Source organism: Microcaecilia unicolor, chromosome 2 (genome assembly GCF_901765095.1).
Source record: "Microcaecilia unicolor chromosome 2, aMicUni1.1, whole genome shotgun sequence".
NCBI lineage: Eukaryota > Metazoa > Chordata > Amphibia > Gymnophiona > Siphonopidae > Microcaecilia > Microcaecilia unicolor.
In genome coordinates this window covers 139,855,949-139,872,589 of record NC_044032.1, presented here as the reverse complement: position 1 = coordinate 139,872,589, position 16,641 = coordinate 139,855,949, and the positions used below count along the sequence as shown (strand labels likewise).

The 16,641-nt window shown below is 41.2% G+C and overlaps 1 protein-coding gene across 3 annotated transcripts in view; it reads right to left on the bottom strand.

Annotated features, from left to right (window-relative positions):
- The window catches only part of RASA1 (RAS p21 protein activator 1), a 385,986-nt gene extending 376,974 nt beyond the window's left edge, over positions 1–9,012 (bottom strand). For all 3 annotated transcript variants that reach the window (XM_030193361.1, XM_030193362.1, XM_030193363.1), the window contains exon 1: positions 8,313–9,012. In XM_030193361.1, coding sequence (XP_030049221.1) covers positions 8,313–8,668 — 356 coding nt within the window. In that variant the 5' untranslated portion in view covers positions 8,669–9,012. The remainder of the gene's footprint in view (positions 1–8,312) is intronic.
- Between the last annotated feature and the right edge of the window lie 7,629 nt (positions 9,013–16,641).

Sequence of the window (16,641 nt, the reverse complement as noted above, 5' to 3'; positions counted from 1 at the left end):
TTGTACCCCTGGACATTTTAACAGGGTGGATTAGGCTTCCTTGGGGTAGAAAAAGTCAGCTATTGTTGGGGTTGGAAGGGTAGAGGGTGGTGGTGGTGGTAGGAGAGTTTATTATAGCTACTTGTTATCGTTGTTTTCTATTTGTAATTTATACACAACAGTTGCACAGCATATTGTTCCTTTTTATACTTTAATAAAGATGTAGATATAAAATAAGTGTTCAAGGCTTCTACAGATGAGGACAGAGCCCACGGGGATGGGGCAGGAACGGGAAGGGGTGGGGACGGAGACAGAACCCACAGGGACAAATTTTATCCCCGTGTCATTCTCTATTTACCACTGAAAAAGTGAAACCACTAATTCACAAAAAAAAAAAAAAAATACTGCAAGCAACAAGTGTACTCTATTGGACATAAATGAAAATAATTTAACTATGTTGGTCTGGAATAGCAATGAATAGGAGTCTGGTGGAACCTTATAGAATAATCAGTCTGAATAAGGATATCGAATAACCAATTCATTGAGATATGAGGAGGGTTTTTGGAGGGGGGATTAAGTTATCATTCCAGGAACAGCACACAACATTATTACATTCTGATTGCCCACCATGGCTTGGCTGCCTGCAGAGGACAAGACCCAACTTCATCAGATGACGTGTACTTCAAGAGGTAGGTAACTACTTAAAATGATGAATGTTGGGGAAAGGCAGGATACAGATCATACAAGAGGTGTGGGCAACCTCAGTCCTTGAGGGCCAAAACCCAGTCGGGTTTTCAGATTTCCCTCATGAATATACACAAAGTTTATTTGCATGCACTGTCTCCATTATATGAAAATCTTTTTCATGCATATTCATTGTGGATATCCTGAAAACCTGACTGGCAAGGGGGTACTCCAGGACTAATTTGGGAAACGCTGTTTAAAGCAGTCTTGTATCTAAAATAAATTATGAAAAATCGTTCTCCGTTCAGGCCTATTGGAGATCTCTCCCAACTAACTGAAGACTAACATTCTTATATGGCCTTCTGTAAAAATCTCAAGACCTATTTGTTTGAAGAATATTTATTTGTAAATCTAGGTTAGGAATGATTATTGATTTAAGCCTATATATTTATTGGCCTATTAATCTTAGACATTTTGTATCTTATTTGCTGTAAACCGCTATGAACCCACTGTGGGAACCCAGCAGTGTAAAAGTGTCAGATTAGATAAAATTAGAGGGCCCACCTCCCTGACCCCTAGTAGTCCAGTAAATTCACTCTACCCCTAAGAGAGGGCTAAGATGCTTAAACCCCCTCTTCCTGAAGCCCTATTCCTTAAAGTAAAAATAAGGGTCAGCATAAAGGTTCACCATCCATTCCTCTCCAGCTCACTCATTTCCAGGGGCACTAAGAGCAGGAACAGTGTCCACTCAATGCTGCCTATATGAAAACAGCACCAGCTGTCCTAGCAGCAGTCTGTTACTACCATTTAGGGTCAGATTACCAAATAAAATGTTTCCCCCCTGTGCAGGCCCTTTTGGCAGCTCTTGGAAAAATAACAGGGGTCTAAGTGAAAACAGGTCCACAAAGAGGGGCATAATTGAAAGGGATGCCCAAGTTTTCCAGAGGACATCCTCGCAGGATGTCCCTGTGAAGAGGCGGGGAAACCCATATTATCGAAAAAAGATGGGCGTCCATCTTTCGTTTTGATAATTCGGTCGTGGACGTCCAAATCTTGACATTTAGGTCGTCCCTAGAGATGGTCGTCCTTAGACTTGGTCGTTTCTGATTTTCGGCGATAATGGAAATTAAGGACGCCATCTCAGAAACACCCAAATGCAAGCCCTTTGGTCGTGGGAAGAGCCAGCATTCGTAGTGCACTGGTCCCCCCGACATGCCAGGACACCAACCGGGCACCCTAGGGGGCACAGCAGTAGACTTCATAAAAAGCTCCCAGGTACATAGCTCCCTTACCTTGTGTGCTGAGCCCCCCAAAACCCAATACTGACAACTGTACACCAGTACCATAGCCCTTACGGGTGAAGCGGGGCACCTAGATGTGGGTACAGTGGATTTCTGGTGGGTTTTGGAGGGCTCACATTTACCACCACAAGTGTAACAGGTGTAGGGGGAATGGGCCTGGGTCCGCCTGCCTGAAGTGCACTGCACCGACTAAAACTGCACCAAGAGATACTACTTTTGGAAGTTGGAGATAATAGAACTGTCTGTTAAGTGTTCACAACAGTAAGAGAGGTGAACAGGCAAAATCTTGGAAAAGCATTTTTTTGGTATTTGCCTCTAAATGGTGGAACAAGTATAGAGGCAAATTTTATTAAGTACCATAAACTGCTGAAAACATGGATATGTTTTTCCCAATAATAAGCCCTGAAGAGAGGAATAGGGAAGGCTGTTTATAATTGGTTCCTGAGGTGATTTTGCAGTTGGGTAGGATGCTGCTGTAAAGATTTATTATTAAGTAGACCTAATTACAAGTGTGGGGATTCTAATCAATTAATTCATATATAATCCCAGACACATATCTCTCATCTCAAATATCATTCAAAGTAGTGATAACAAACATTATACTCTGAATATTTTCTCGGGGATCTTCAGATATCCAATTCATTTATACCTTATGGGGAATTGTACCCCATTCTTAATGGTATTTTACAGATCTTCATAGATCTACCCGACCTTGTAATATCTTCTAAAAATATCTATTCTATCTTATCCATTAGTTAACATTACTTAACTTCAAATAGGTAGTAGTGGAGCAGCAAATTTTCTTTCTATTCAAACCTCCGCCGACTTGGCCAGGTTTCGTATGTACTTCATCAGGGGAGAGGTTTGCTGCGACAAAATAAAAACATTAAGAATTGTTTTCAAGTCTTAATAGTATCACCACTTTCTATTTTAGTTCATTCTTATATAACAAATTTATTTACCATCGTACGTTCACTTCCGTGTTCCCAGAAAATGGCTGCGGCGTTCTCTAACGCTGTTACAATTTAAATAGCCCTCAGCTGATTCTAAATACTCTATTCTGATTGGGTTCCATATTTCTGTTAACCACCAATCAGATAAGAGACCACCAATCTAATTCAGAATTTAACCCGTAGGGTTGCAAAGAACGTAATTGAAAAATCATTTTTTGTTCTTTATAGTTTAACAAAGAACCAGCATTACCACCCTCCCAACCCAGCTGAATATGATCTATAATTCTCCATTTAATGTCCGTTACATGATGATTTTTATCAATCCAATGTTGGACAATTGGAGCAGATATAACTTTGTTATTAATGCGAGATTTATGTTCAGTGAGTCTAGTTTTAATAGGGCGACTAGAACGCCCGATATATATCATTTTGCAAGGACAAACAATGGCATACACAACATTCTTCGAGGTGCAGTTTGTATAGGAACGAGAGGTCAAAGAACGTGTAGTTCCTGGAGGAGTCCAAGTTATACCCTCAACAGTGAGATCACACCATTGACAGGATCCACATTTAAAGTGGCCCAGTTGTTCCTCAAAATTAGACATGTACTCCAACCTTTTATATGTCAACATCTCTCCAATCGTTTTACCTCTTCTGAAAGCACAAATTGGATGCTCCTCAAAACACGCATGAATCTGTAGGATTTTCCAATTATTATGTATAATTTCTGTAATACGAGAGCTAAGGGTGGAATAGGGGATTACCATCACTAATCTATCTACTTCAGATGTACTGTTATATTGTAGTAGTAAATCACGCTGCGAATATTTAGCTCTCAAGTATGCTGCTTTGACAATTGTTTTAGGATAACCTCTCTCTTGAAAACGAGTAGCCATTTTAGATGCTTGTACCTCAAACATCATATCTTCTGAACATATTCTCCTTGCTCTTAACATCTGACTCACTGGTAAACTTTTTTTCAAATGGTAAGGGTGGAAGCTGGTGAAATGTAGCAGTAGAGATCTGATGCTATTAATTGTAGAAACTACTATGGAAGTAGAACAAGATCTTAAAAAGAAAGTTGCAGATATGTCTGAAAAATTACAACAAAGTACTACGGTAGATGAGTACTCTAGGTTACAACAAGAATTAACAACAAAATTGAAAATAGCAAGAGACTCTATTAGACAATTTAAAATCAAGAAACTAAAACGGGATGAGAAAGATTATGCAACAAATCATGTATATTATTGGATGCAGAAGGATAGACTAGTTAAAACCTCTCCAGAAACAGTGTTTGGGGGCCCATTGTCTGATAGTGGCTCTAGTGGGGAAGAAGTAGGAAGATCTTTATCGAATGAGAGGATTGTACAAACATCCTCTACTTTTTTAGACACTCGCAGAGGACGCAATCGAGGCAGAAAACCACGCCAAACACGATTCCAACAACAAGATCAATATACCCCATTAGAACAGAATCGCTATTATCAAACCAGAGCTCGTTCGACTGTGGCTCATCAACAATTGTAAACATCTCGAAAATGCAATTAACAACGGCACAGGATCAAGTGTTAAGATTGGGTTTAGGCTTTGTACCTACCCTGCATTATGACCCCTTTGCCACTCGAATAGGACTATATAAGTTCTTTAGAAAACTTCATTTAAAAAAGTTTTTTCAGGATCAACCTACTTACCCAGATATTTCGATTGTTAAACCAAAATCGAATTGGATGCCCACTGAAAACTTAGACCCCTCGATTATAGCTTTTCAAAAATGTATACTTTATGAATTGGAGAAGATGGAAAGAGTTTTACAATTTGAGTTTAAAACACAGAATTTAACAAAGGGAGGGCGTGAAGCCCTTATTACATTACAAACTCAAACTGAAGCCCTTATTATGAGAGCAGATAAGGGAGGAGCTACAACGATTTGGGGGCGGACTGAATATCTGGATGAAGCTTGGAGACAACTGAATGATGTTACAACGTATAAGAAATTGACAACAGATCCTACTGATGAGATAAAAGGGGTTATAAAAGAATTAATAGAAGATGCATTACAGACATCTATGATAACATCGAGGGAAGCGCGATTCATAATGGAAGAGTATCCTAAGATCCCAAGGATCTATTTCCTCCCAAAGATACATAAAGATGTTTCCAAACCTCCAGGACGTCCGATAGTGGCACTGTGTAATACCATCTTGGAACCACTATCTAAATTTCTTGATGTTTTTTTGAAACCAGCAGCAAAGAAGGTTATATCGTATCTTCAAGATACTACAGATCTACTTCGATGTATTCAAAGTTTAGATGTAGCAGATAATGCTCTGCTAGTTACGGTGGATGTTACTTCATTATACACCATTATTCCACAGAAAGATGCATTATTGATCATTGCTGAAGAACTAGATAAGCGTCCTTCTCCTCAACGAATTTCCAAAATTTTTTTGATGCAGTTAGCTCAATTGGTGATAGAGCGAAACTATTTCTTTTTTCAACAACAATTTTTTGAACAAATTCAAGGAGTTGCAATGGGGGCATCATTTGAAGAACAATTTGAAGAACAATTTGTATATAAATTGGAAGAATATCAAAATATTACAATTTGGAAACGTTTTTTGGACGACATCTTTTTTATTTGGAATGGATCTTCACAGATGCTAGAACTATTTATATCTAAACTTAATGCATACCAACAAAATTTGAAATTTACAGCTAAGTATCATATGATAGGTATTGAGTTTCTGGATGTTTGGATTTATAAGAAAGATGGTCATCTGCATACTAATTTATATCAAAAACCTATGACACGTAATACTTTGCTACATTTCACCAGCTTCCACCCTTACCATTTGAAAAAAAGTTTACCAGTGAGTCAGATGTTAAGAGCAAGGAGAATATGTTCAGAAGATATGATGTTTGAGGTACAAGCATCTAAAATGGCTACTCGTTTTCAAGAGAGAGGTTATCCTAAAACAATTGTCAAAGCAGCATACTTGAGAGCTAAATATTCGCAGCGTGATTTACTACTACAATATAACAGTACATCTGAAGTAGATAGATTAGTGATGGTAATCCCCTATTCCACCCTTAGCTCTCGTATTACAGAAATTATACATAATAATTGGAAAATCCTACAGATTCATGCGTGTTTTGAGGAGCATCCAATTTGTGCTTTCAGAAGAGGTAAAACGATTGGAGAGATGTTGACATATAAAAGGTTGGAGTACATGTCTAATTTTGAGGAACAACTGGGCCACTTTAAATGTGGATCCTGTCAATGGTGTGATCTCACTGTTGAGGGTATAACTTGGACTCCTCCAGGAACTACACGTTCTTTGACCTCTCGTTCCTATACAAACTGCACCTCGAAGAATGTTGTGTATGCCATTGTTTGTCCTTGCAAAATGATATATATCGGGCGTTCTAGTCGCCCTATTAAAACTAGACTCACTGAACATAAATCTCGCATTAATAACAAAGTTATATCTGCTCCAATTGTCCAACATTGGATTGATAAAAATCATCATGTAACGGACATTAAATGGAGAATTATAGATCATATTCAGCTGGGTTGGGAGGGTGGTAATGCTGGTTCTTTGTTAAACTATAAAGAACAAAAAATGATTTTTCAATTACGTTCTTTGCAACCCTACGGGTTAAATTCTGAATTAGATTGGTGGTCTCTTATCTGATTGGTGGTTAACAGAAATATGGAACCCAATCAGAATAGAGTATTTAGAATCAGCTGAGGGCTATTTAAATTGTAACAGCGTTAGAGAACGCCGCAGCCATTTTCTGGGAACACGGAAGTGAACGTACGATGGTAAATAAATTTGTTATATAAGAATGAACTAAAATAGAAAGTGGTGATACTATTAAGACTTGAAAACAATTCTTAATGTTTTTATTTTGTCGCAGCAAACCTCTCCCCTGATGAAGTACATACGAAACCTGGCCAAGTCGGCGGAGGTTTGAATAGAAAGAAAATTTGCTGCTCCACTACTACCTATTTGAAGTTAAGTAATGTTAACTAATGGATAAGATAGAATAGATATTTTTAGAAGATATTACAAGGTCGGGTAGATCTATGAAGATCTGTAAAATACCATTAAGAATGGGGTACAATTCCCCATAAGGTATAAATGAATTGGATATCTGAAGATCCCCGAGAAAATATTCAGAGTATAATGTTTGTTATCACTACTTTGAATGATATTTGAGATGAGAGATATGTGTCTGGGATTATATATGAATTAGCTGTAAAGATTTATGCATGTTTGGGAACAGTTTTGAACTGACCATTGTTAGTATTTCCCCAAATTTTGACAAATGGCAGATTTATACAACACAGCTCCCTTTTTGTTAGAAAACAAATTTGTTTTAGAGCCTGTAAGAAATTTTCCTATTTGGGGGTAGATTCTACAAAGGGCGCCAAGTGCCAATTCTGTAACAACTGCTGTGCGCCATGTGCATGCCTAACTTTAGGCGCAAGCACTTACACCATGTCAGGGGCTGGTGTAAATGCTGGTGCCTGAAGTTGGCAACTGCGCACATAAGTGATAGTATTCTGTAACTTGCCTGTGCAACTGACACAAGACACACCCCTGACCTAACCATGTATTCCTTTCTAGAGGCATGCTACAGCATTTAGGTGCCGTTTATAGAATAGTGCCTAAATACAGTTAACTACAAATGAGTGCCAATTAGCACCAACAGCTTATTGGTACTTAATTGTTAACTGTGGTGTTAATTGGCTTTAATTTTGGTACTATAAACTGGGTGCCCACATTTGCTGGTTTGTTAGAATTTGGGGGCCCAACTTTATGGAATCAAGAAATTTGTCTATGGCAAAATATTCATACATTTAGCCTTCACCGTACAAACACACCCTGCAATCAAGTTGGAAAACGGCAACTACTCTTACAGAAGAATAAAAAGTGCGCGTCCCTTCTAATAATCCGCTGCTACAATGTCAACTGGGATGTGAAATTAAAATGTCAAAAAAATAACAGCGTGCGAAAGCACGCCAGACTATGTGAAACAGATACACAGCCCGCTTGCCAAGGAAAATGTTTTAAAACAATACAAAGAGCACAGTGTTTCGTCCTTACAGAACGCTCCCGGCGTTCATATTTTGTCTAGAGACCACTACTATTGTAGATTTAAAAGCAAATCATAACAAAACAAGATAAAGTGCCCAATCTCGCTCTCTACACTCGTACTGAGCATTCATCACCCACGAAGACGCACAAGTAGAGAACAAAAACATATCCTAGCCCGGTACAAGGCGGTGGAACTTGTAAAATTGCTGGTGCGCCAGGGATGAAATAGTAAAATCAGGCACTCCACAGACAACGGGGAAAGGACTGAAAGACCAGGATTCACTTACTGGTTGGTCGGGGGCGCGCTCAATGGGATCTCCACCTCTTCCTCTTCGTACTCCGGTCCGTCCAAAGAGTCCACCTCGTCCACCGTGCTCAGGGCAGTTGACGGGGGTGGCGGGGGAGGAAGCGGTGGAAAGCCAGGGCCTCCTGTGTCCGCGGCGGCAGCAAAATTCTCTGAGTGACTGCATTGTGTGCTGAGGCTATGCTCTGGCCCAACCATAGGGCCCGGTAACACCAACACAGCGGAGGTCAGATGATACGGTGTTGGGGCAGTCAACTTGGTTACAGTCACGCCACAGTTCGGGTAATGCCCCGTGTCGCCGCCGCCGCCCTCTTCACTCCCTACCTCCGTCATATTCATGTCCTAATTCACGTTCTACCCCCCTCTCCTTCACCAATCGCCCACGAACAAAAGAAAACGACTCGCCAACAGAAAGAAAATAAGCAAGCCACCGCAACGCGGAATAAAAAAAAACACAAACTTTATAAAAATAACCCGGGGGAGTGGCAAACAGGGGTCCGACAAGTTCGCAACTACAGCGCCGCTTCGCGGACCCAGCTCCAATCCAGCTGCTGTAGCCACTTCATCGTCCACAACGGCAGCTGCAAAGAAGAACGTGCCGAGAACCAGCGGCCGCTAAGAATCGCGCGACACTTCAGAACGAAGAACAGAGCTCGAGGAACCCAGCACAGCAGCAGAGGAAGGTGGGGTCACAACGCACGCGCGTCAGCGGCCGCCCGCCTTCTACATGCGTCCGAATGCGTGTACCGTGGCGTAACCCTTCACCCGTCCCGACTCCCGACCCTATCCCGGCGTGCTGTCCCAGACAAGAAGGTTACATGCAAGGAGGTTGGTCTCCACGGAGCTTGGATCCCAGACGCAACTGACTCGTGCACACACATTCGGCGTTGCCACACCCCCTCCTGCGTTTTCTTTTGTTGCACTACTTGTATGAATTGTGTACCCAAGGAGGTTAGATAAAACCGGACCGGACCGGAGGCGCCGCAGGTTATGAGCCAGCTTATCTAGCTAGCTCATCATATGGGTTGAAGCCAGTAGGCTGAGATTGCCAACACACCGGTTCACCCGCTATTAAAAAGCAATAGCAAAAAAGATTATTAGAAATAAGGGACTACCTATTTGTGGTCCATTTGTAAACAGTCAAAAGCTGTACCAGTTGGATAGGTAGTACCTTAAAAGGTGGAGGACAAAAGATTTTATTTTTATTTTTTTTATTATTTTGACAGCTTTTTAATTTATTTGAAAGCTTCCTATACTACTACTATTGCTATTTATGATTTCTATAGCGCTACAAGGCGTAGATATTCAATTGTTTTCATGATATTTATGTCACAAAAACAGCTTTAAAAGTTATTGTAGCTGGTAGAAACAGCAGTTATAAACTCTATTTTGTACTCATTTTTCTACACTGTTTCTATACAGTACATTAATGGCTAAATTTCAGTGAAGATATCCTATTTACTGATGGGTTCATATTAACTGTTGTAATCTGCCTTGGGAAGCCTGGTATTAGAAAGATGGAATATACTGAATTAAATGGAAGTAAAATGAAACTGTCCTTTCATTGGGATACATGGAGGGGCATAATCGAACGGAAACGCCTATCTCCATGGGCGTTTATCTCCGAGACCGGCTCCGTGAAGGGGCGGGCCGAACCGTATTTTTGAAAAAATGGATGTTATTGAGCGGGGCGTTTTTTTTTTTTAGCGATAATGGAAAGTAAAAACGCCCCGCTCAAAAACGTCCTAATCAGAGCCATTTGGTCGTGGAAGGGGCCACGATTCGTAGTACACTCGCCCCCATGACATGCCAGGACACCAACTGGGCACCCTAGAGGTCAGTGTGGTGGACTTCAGACAACGCTCCCACATGCATAGCTCCCTTACCACGGGTGCTGAGCCCCCAACCCCCCTCCCCCAAAACCCACTACCCACAAATGTACAACACTACCATAGCTCTTAGGGGTGAAGGGGGCACCTACATGTGGGTACAGTGGGTTTTGGAGGCCTCCCATTTACCAGCACAAGTGTTACAGGTAGGGGGGGATGGGCCTGGGTCCACCTGGCTGAAGTGCACTGTGGTACCCACTAAAAGTGCTCCAGGGACCTGCATACACGCAGGCCTCTAGGACTTGTTGCTGCTGTATAACATTGGCACACCAGTTGACACCTGAAGACTAATCTCTCCGAAAACGTCCTTTATTGGAATAACCGCCTTTACTCACAGTTAACTGCAAATCAGAGGTTGTGCCCCACTGGCAACGAGCCTCCCTGGTACTGAGATTAGCAGTAGGTCAGAGCTGGCAGAATGGTGTACAATGCCCTCTTTCAGCCACATACAAGGTAAGAACTAAGTTCTGTAACGTGGCTAACACAGGAAAGGGAACTAAAACTGGCTTACAAAAATGGCCACTACCGCATGGACTACAACAGGAAACACAACAGGGCACACTCTGACCCAGTAGGCAGGGGGAAAAGCACCATGGGAGAAGAGCCTACCAACTACCAACATCGTGAGACTGTAACACAAGCTAATGAAATCACAGAGCCCAATACCCTACACCCACCACAATGCAATGCTGATGTGACCCTGTACTGCACCCGAGAGCCACATCTGACCCAGGGAAAGGCTGTGACAGAATCGAACACATTCTGCTGTCATGGAGGTGGGTATAGCATTTGAGGCTGGCATAGAGGCTGGAAAAAAAGTTTTTAAAGTGGGTTTGTTTTGGTGGGAGGGGGTTAGTGACCACTGGGGGAGTCCGGGGAGGTGATCCCTGATTCCCTCCAGTGGTCATCTGGTCAGTTGGGACACTTTCTTGGGACCTGTTCATGAAAAAAAAGGGTCCAAAAAAAGTAACCCAAAATCGCGGTAAAAACGCCTTTTTTTCGCTTATCAGCTAAAGACGCCCATCTCTCCTCGGCCAATAACCACGCCCCAGTTCCGCCTTCACCACGCCTCCGACACGCCCCCGTCAACTTTAGCCGTTTCCACGACGGATTGCAGTTGGAAACTCCCAAAATCGGCTTTCGATTATACCAATTTGGGCGCTCACGGGAGAAAGACGCCCATCTCCCGATTTGGGTCGCAATATAGGCTTTTTTCTCTTTCGAAAATAAGCTGGATGGAATCACATCTGCTTCTGTTTTGTAGAAGTTTACATTTTAGATATACAAATGGATTATTCTGTTTTCAAACATGTTTCAGGGACAAGTGGTTTTATAAGTCAAAATAAAAATAAATATTTTGTTTCATCAGATCTCATTTGTTGGGCTGTAAGCCCCTAATGCAGTCCATTAGTTTTTTATATTTTATTCTTGTGATGACTTATACTGTGCCAAGACTTATCTCTTCTAACTTGTCAATAATAAAAGGAGCTCATTGTGAACACTATCCACTCTAAAAGGTTGTTTTGCGGCTGAACATGAGGAATTGTGATATTGAACAATTAGATGAATATGTCTGAAACATTTAACAAAGTTGAGATTAGCATATATACCCAACTGGACATTTAAAAGTCTATCCTTTAATGATGCTGCATATTCAGAAATCATAGCCATAAGTATAGGCAGTTATTCAAAGATTACCACATGCACACACCAGAACAGTCATCCATCACATTGCAAAAGTAAGCAACAACTTCTACAGAGTACATCCAAAATTTAATTTTTACTTTCTCATTTCCGTCTTCTAAAATTCCAGACAGCAGATGCACAGATCAGCAGGACCCAAAGCACTCCAAAACAAGTCAAGTTAGAAACAATACAGTTTATACCTAAGGGCTCTGTTTACTAAGCCACACTGTAGGCGCACAAACTTTTTAGTGTGCGCTGCTAGAGACACCCATCGGAATATAATGGGTGTCTCTAGCAGCGCAGCAGCAGTAGAGGCAGGCCAATAAAAAGAATGCAGTAGATGCTGAAGCAGTTTAAATGCTTCAGCATCCCACTTCTCCCTGCAAGGCACGCTGGGATTGGATGTTGGGCATCTAATCCCAGTATGTCTTCTGGGAGGTGGGTGGTAGGGGGCGGTTCCAGGTATTCTGTGCACCTATCAGAGGCCAGAGGGCCTGGGAGGGAGGAGTGTTAGCATCAGTGTTGGTAAATTTACTGGAAAGAACTGGTCTTCCAACATTTATTTATGCCAATGATGTTACTATATATATCCCATTCACCAAGAATCTAAATGAAATCATACATAAAATTAGATTAGGTATAACACTGATGGAATCTTGGGCATCCAATTTCAAGTTAAAATTATTGAAGACTCATCTCTTTGATAACATTTATTGAAAGGATCAAAACACATGAGGTCCACACACACTGTCAGTAATGCATCAATACATTCTCTTGGAATTTTTATCCCCCTTTAATTTTACCACATTTATAGCTTTACTTACAGAAAAATGTTATACCGAATGATCTCCTACTATTGTTTTTTTGCCCTATCAGTTTCCCGTTGTCTCTTTCCATTGTTCCATTGTTCTTTTCCCTCAACGATACTCTGACTTTGTCTTCGCATAACTCCTCACAATGTGATCCATAACCGAGTTGTAACAAATTGTATTTCCATCATTTACAATGTATTGTAAGCCACACTGAACCCGCAAATAGGTGGGAAAATGTGGGATACAAATGCAATAAATAAATAAATAAAAACTTAACACAGAGAAAACTAAATTATAGTTTATTAAAACTTGATATACCACCATTACAACAGCATTGGTCACAGCAGTTTACATATACTAAATTAACATAAAAACATGAAAAAATGGAATGCCTTAATTTGATAGGATTGGGTCACACATACCAAAATTCCATTTATACAAGAAGGAATCACTGAGATGCTAGGGACTGGTCATGCAGGATGCCACGCTCAATGCCAGGTCATGACTGGGTCATGACCAAAGGCAAGGCAGAAAAAGTGCATTTTTAAAAGTGACTTAAATTTTGCAAATGAAGGTTATGCTTCTATTAACAGGGGAGGCTGTTCCTGAGATAAGGGCCATAAAGAAAAACGCAGAGGACCTTGTCAATTCATAGTGAGCTATTCGAGGTGAGGGTAAAACAAGGCAATTTGAGTCAAGTGATCTCAGGGTACAAGTTGGAGTATAGGGTATAGTGAGAGAAGATATGAGGGGAAGCCAGAGTGAAAAGCTCTGTGGGTTAACCAAAAAATTTTAAACTTTATAGATATAGGATTGGGAGCCAGTGGAGGGATGCAAGAAGTGGTGTAACTTAATCAAATTTACGTGCTCTGAAGAGTAAATGTGCTGCAGCATTTTGCAGTTTGTAATCGACAATGTAGAGAATTAGAAATACCAGAACAGACCACATTGCAGTAGTCTAATCATGAGACCAGAAAAGCATGCATAAGGGTTTGTAAAGAAGAGGTATTGAGGTAACTGTGAATGGTGTGCAGCCTGAGGTTCAAAAGACAGTTTAGAGTCAAGTTGAATGGCCAGATAAAGAAAACTAATAGTAACCAATCCTCATCACCTACAACTCTTAAAAACTTCACAATTGATAATTGTCACAAAACACCTAGCCACCCACCTGGGGTTATCCTGCAGCCACTTAGAGGGTCTATCCTCAGCACAGCTCAGGTCTGCTTGTACCTGCCACTCGTGCTCTACACTAGCACCCTCCTCCCACCAACTGGGTCACAACCACCTCTGGGTGGGTCTCCCACTCTCAGATTATCTCCAGTGATTTCTAGGTTACTGGAGCCACACTTCCAGTGATCCCACAGTTCCCAGAAAGCACTCACAGACCCAACACACAAACCACCAAGATTCTTTATCAGTCCAGACAGGCAGAACGAACACACAAATTTGTGTTATTCTCAGAACTTGGAACAGTGGACAAAAAATGTGCGAGTAGCAAACAGTAACAAGTAACTGAAAAATGGATCAATTAGAAAAGTAACTAAACATTTGCATACTTCCTGGAAAGTACCTAGGGAGATCGGGACATATATAGTTGTTCACCGGTTATCAAATATAACTGTTTTTTTTTACAGGGCTTCAGCAAAGAGCTCTCACTCTATAATTTAAGATTACCTATCTAATATTATTTAGTATAGTTTTAGTCATTGTCATTCTAGTTGAGTCTCCTTATTTATCAATTCTTTATTGAAATTGTCAACTTAGTTGCTTTTATTATTGTATCACTTCTCAATATAGAATTGTATATTTTAGGATTATTGTTACGTTGAAATAGCTCATTTTACATTTCAACCTAGTATTATATGATGTATTATATGAATTGATATTATTCAAAATGTATACCATTCTACTGATGTTTGTAATGTAAGCCACATTGAACCTGAACTCTTCTTGAGCTAATGTGGGATAAAATGTCATAAATAAATAAAGGAGGAATGCACCCAAGCTGCTGGCTTCTCTTGTTTCCAGCACTGGGAGTCAGGAGTGGGGACCGCTTTTGTTTAGAAGAATCATGGTAAGTACTAAAAGTGGCCAGTGACATCATGGGCTTGGACATTTGGCGCCCTTTAGCACTGGTGCCCTGGACCAGAGCCTCATCTAGTCCATAGGTTAAGCCGGCCCTGGAATTATTTGCCTCAATCTTTACTGAAGAAGTTGTAAGAGATCTTCCTGTACCAAGATAGTTTTCAAGGGTGACAATGCAAAGGAACTGAAAGAAATCTCAGTGAACCTGGAAGATGTACTGAGCCAAATCAACAAAGAGTAGTAAGTCATGTGGACCGGATGGTTATCAACCCAGGATACTCAAAGAACTCAAATATGAAATTGCAGATCTGCTATTAGTGATCTATAACCTGTTGTTAAAATCATCCACAGTGGAAGATTGGAGGGTGAGAATATAAGCGTTGCATACTGGGACAGACCAAAAGTCCATCAAGCCCAGTATCCTGTTTCCAACAGTGGCCAATCCAGGTCACAAGTACTTGGCAAGATCCCAGAACAGTAAAATAGATTTTATGCTGCTTATTCTAGAAATAAGCAGTGGATTTTCCCAAGTCCATCTTAATAATGGCTTATTGGCTTTTCTTATAGGAAATTATCCAAACCTAAACCCTACTAAGCTAACTGCTTTTACCACATGCAGCCACTGCACAGCTAGATGTTCTGGCTGGCCTTGGGTGGGCATGGGGACTTGTGGCTGGCTTAGAGCACTTTATTGTTGACATTTGCTCTATGGCAAAGAGGTGGTGATGCACAGTGAGGAAAATGTGGAGGGGGAGGGAGAAAAAAAGCAGTTACCTTTCCAGGCTCTGTCGTATCTGAGTCCATGTTCTAATGAACACAGTCCTGGGGGGCAGGTGGTGGTGGTGCATAAAGAGCCTGCACTGGTGCCTCAGGCAGAGCTGTACCAGGAGCAGACTCTCAGCCACACTAAAGTTTGGCTTGCGTCTGAGAGCCATGTTTCTCAGTGAATAACTGTTGGAAAATGTGCACGCCTTATATGGATGCCCATGCATGATGGACGTCCTTAAATGCACAGTTCCATATATGGATGGGTCAGCACGTGGACGTCCTGCCCCATATGATGGGTCAGCATGTGGACGACCATGACGCATGGACGTCCATGACGTGCATGGACCATCGTCACACGTGCGGGGCCTTATTTGGATGAGTACCTGTTCACACGTGCGGAGTCTTCCTTATATAGATCATTATCAAGCATGCAAACCTCTTCATATATACACAATAAAATATGTATGTTCCTTATATTTCCCATAGCTGAATGTTCCACAAGTACAGTGCATGTAGTTGCGGATATCCAGGTACGGGAAATATAAGGAACATTCATAAGTGTAAAGTACAGTAACAAGGACTTGTTTCTCAGAGAACTGCCGAAGGACATCCTCTTACTAGGCCCTCCAAAGGACGGCGGGCCTGTAAGAGAGGCGTCCAGCAGTTCTGTGAGAAACACGTCCTTGTTACTGTACTTTACACTTATGAATGTTCCTTATATTTCCCGTACCTGGATGTCCGCAACTACATGCACTGTACTAACGGAGCAACCAGGTGCATCAGAGAAGTCCAAAGTATAGTAATAAGGACGTCTTTCTCGTAGAATTGGCGAAGGACATTGATATGACAAATTGGCAAGAACAGTGAATGTTTTAGGGATGTCCTTTCGCGGTTCTGGAAGATGGGTGTCCTTTTTACTATACTTTGGTGTCCCTGATTTGGGCGTTTTGCACTGCGATAATGGAATGTCTAAGGACGTCCATACTATTTTTTTGATTATACCTACCTGATTTTGGCCGACCGTGAGAGCGTCCTAATTCATACTTGGTCGACCTTTCAAAAATGCCCCTCT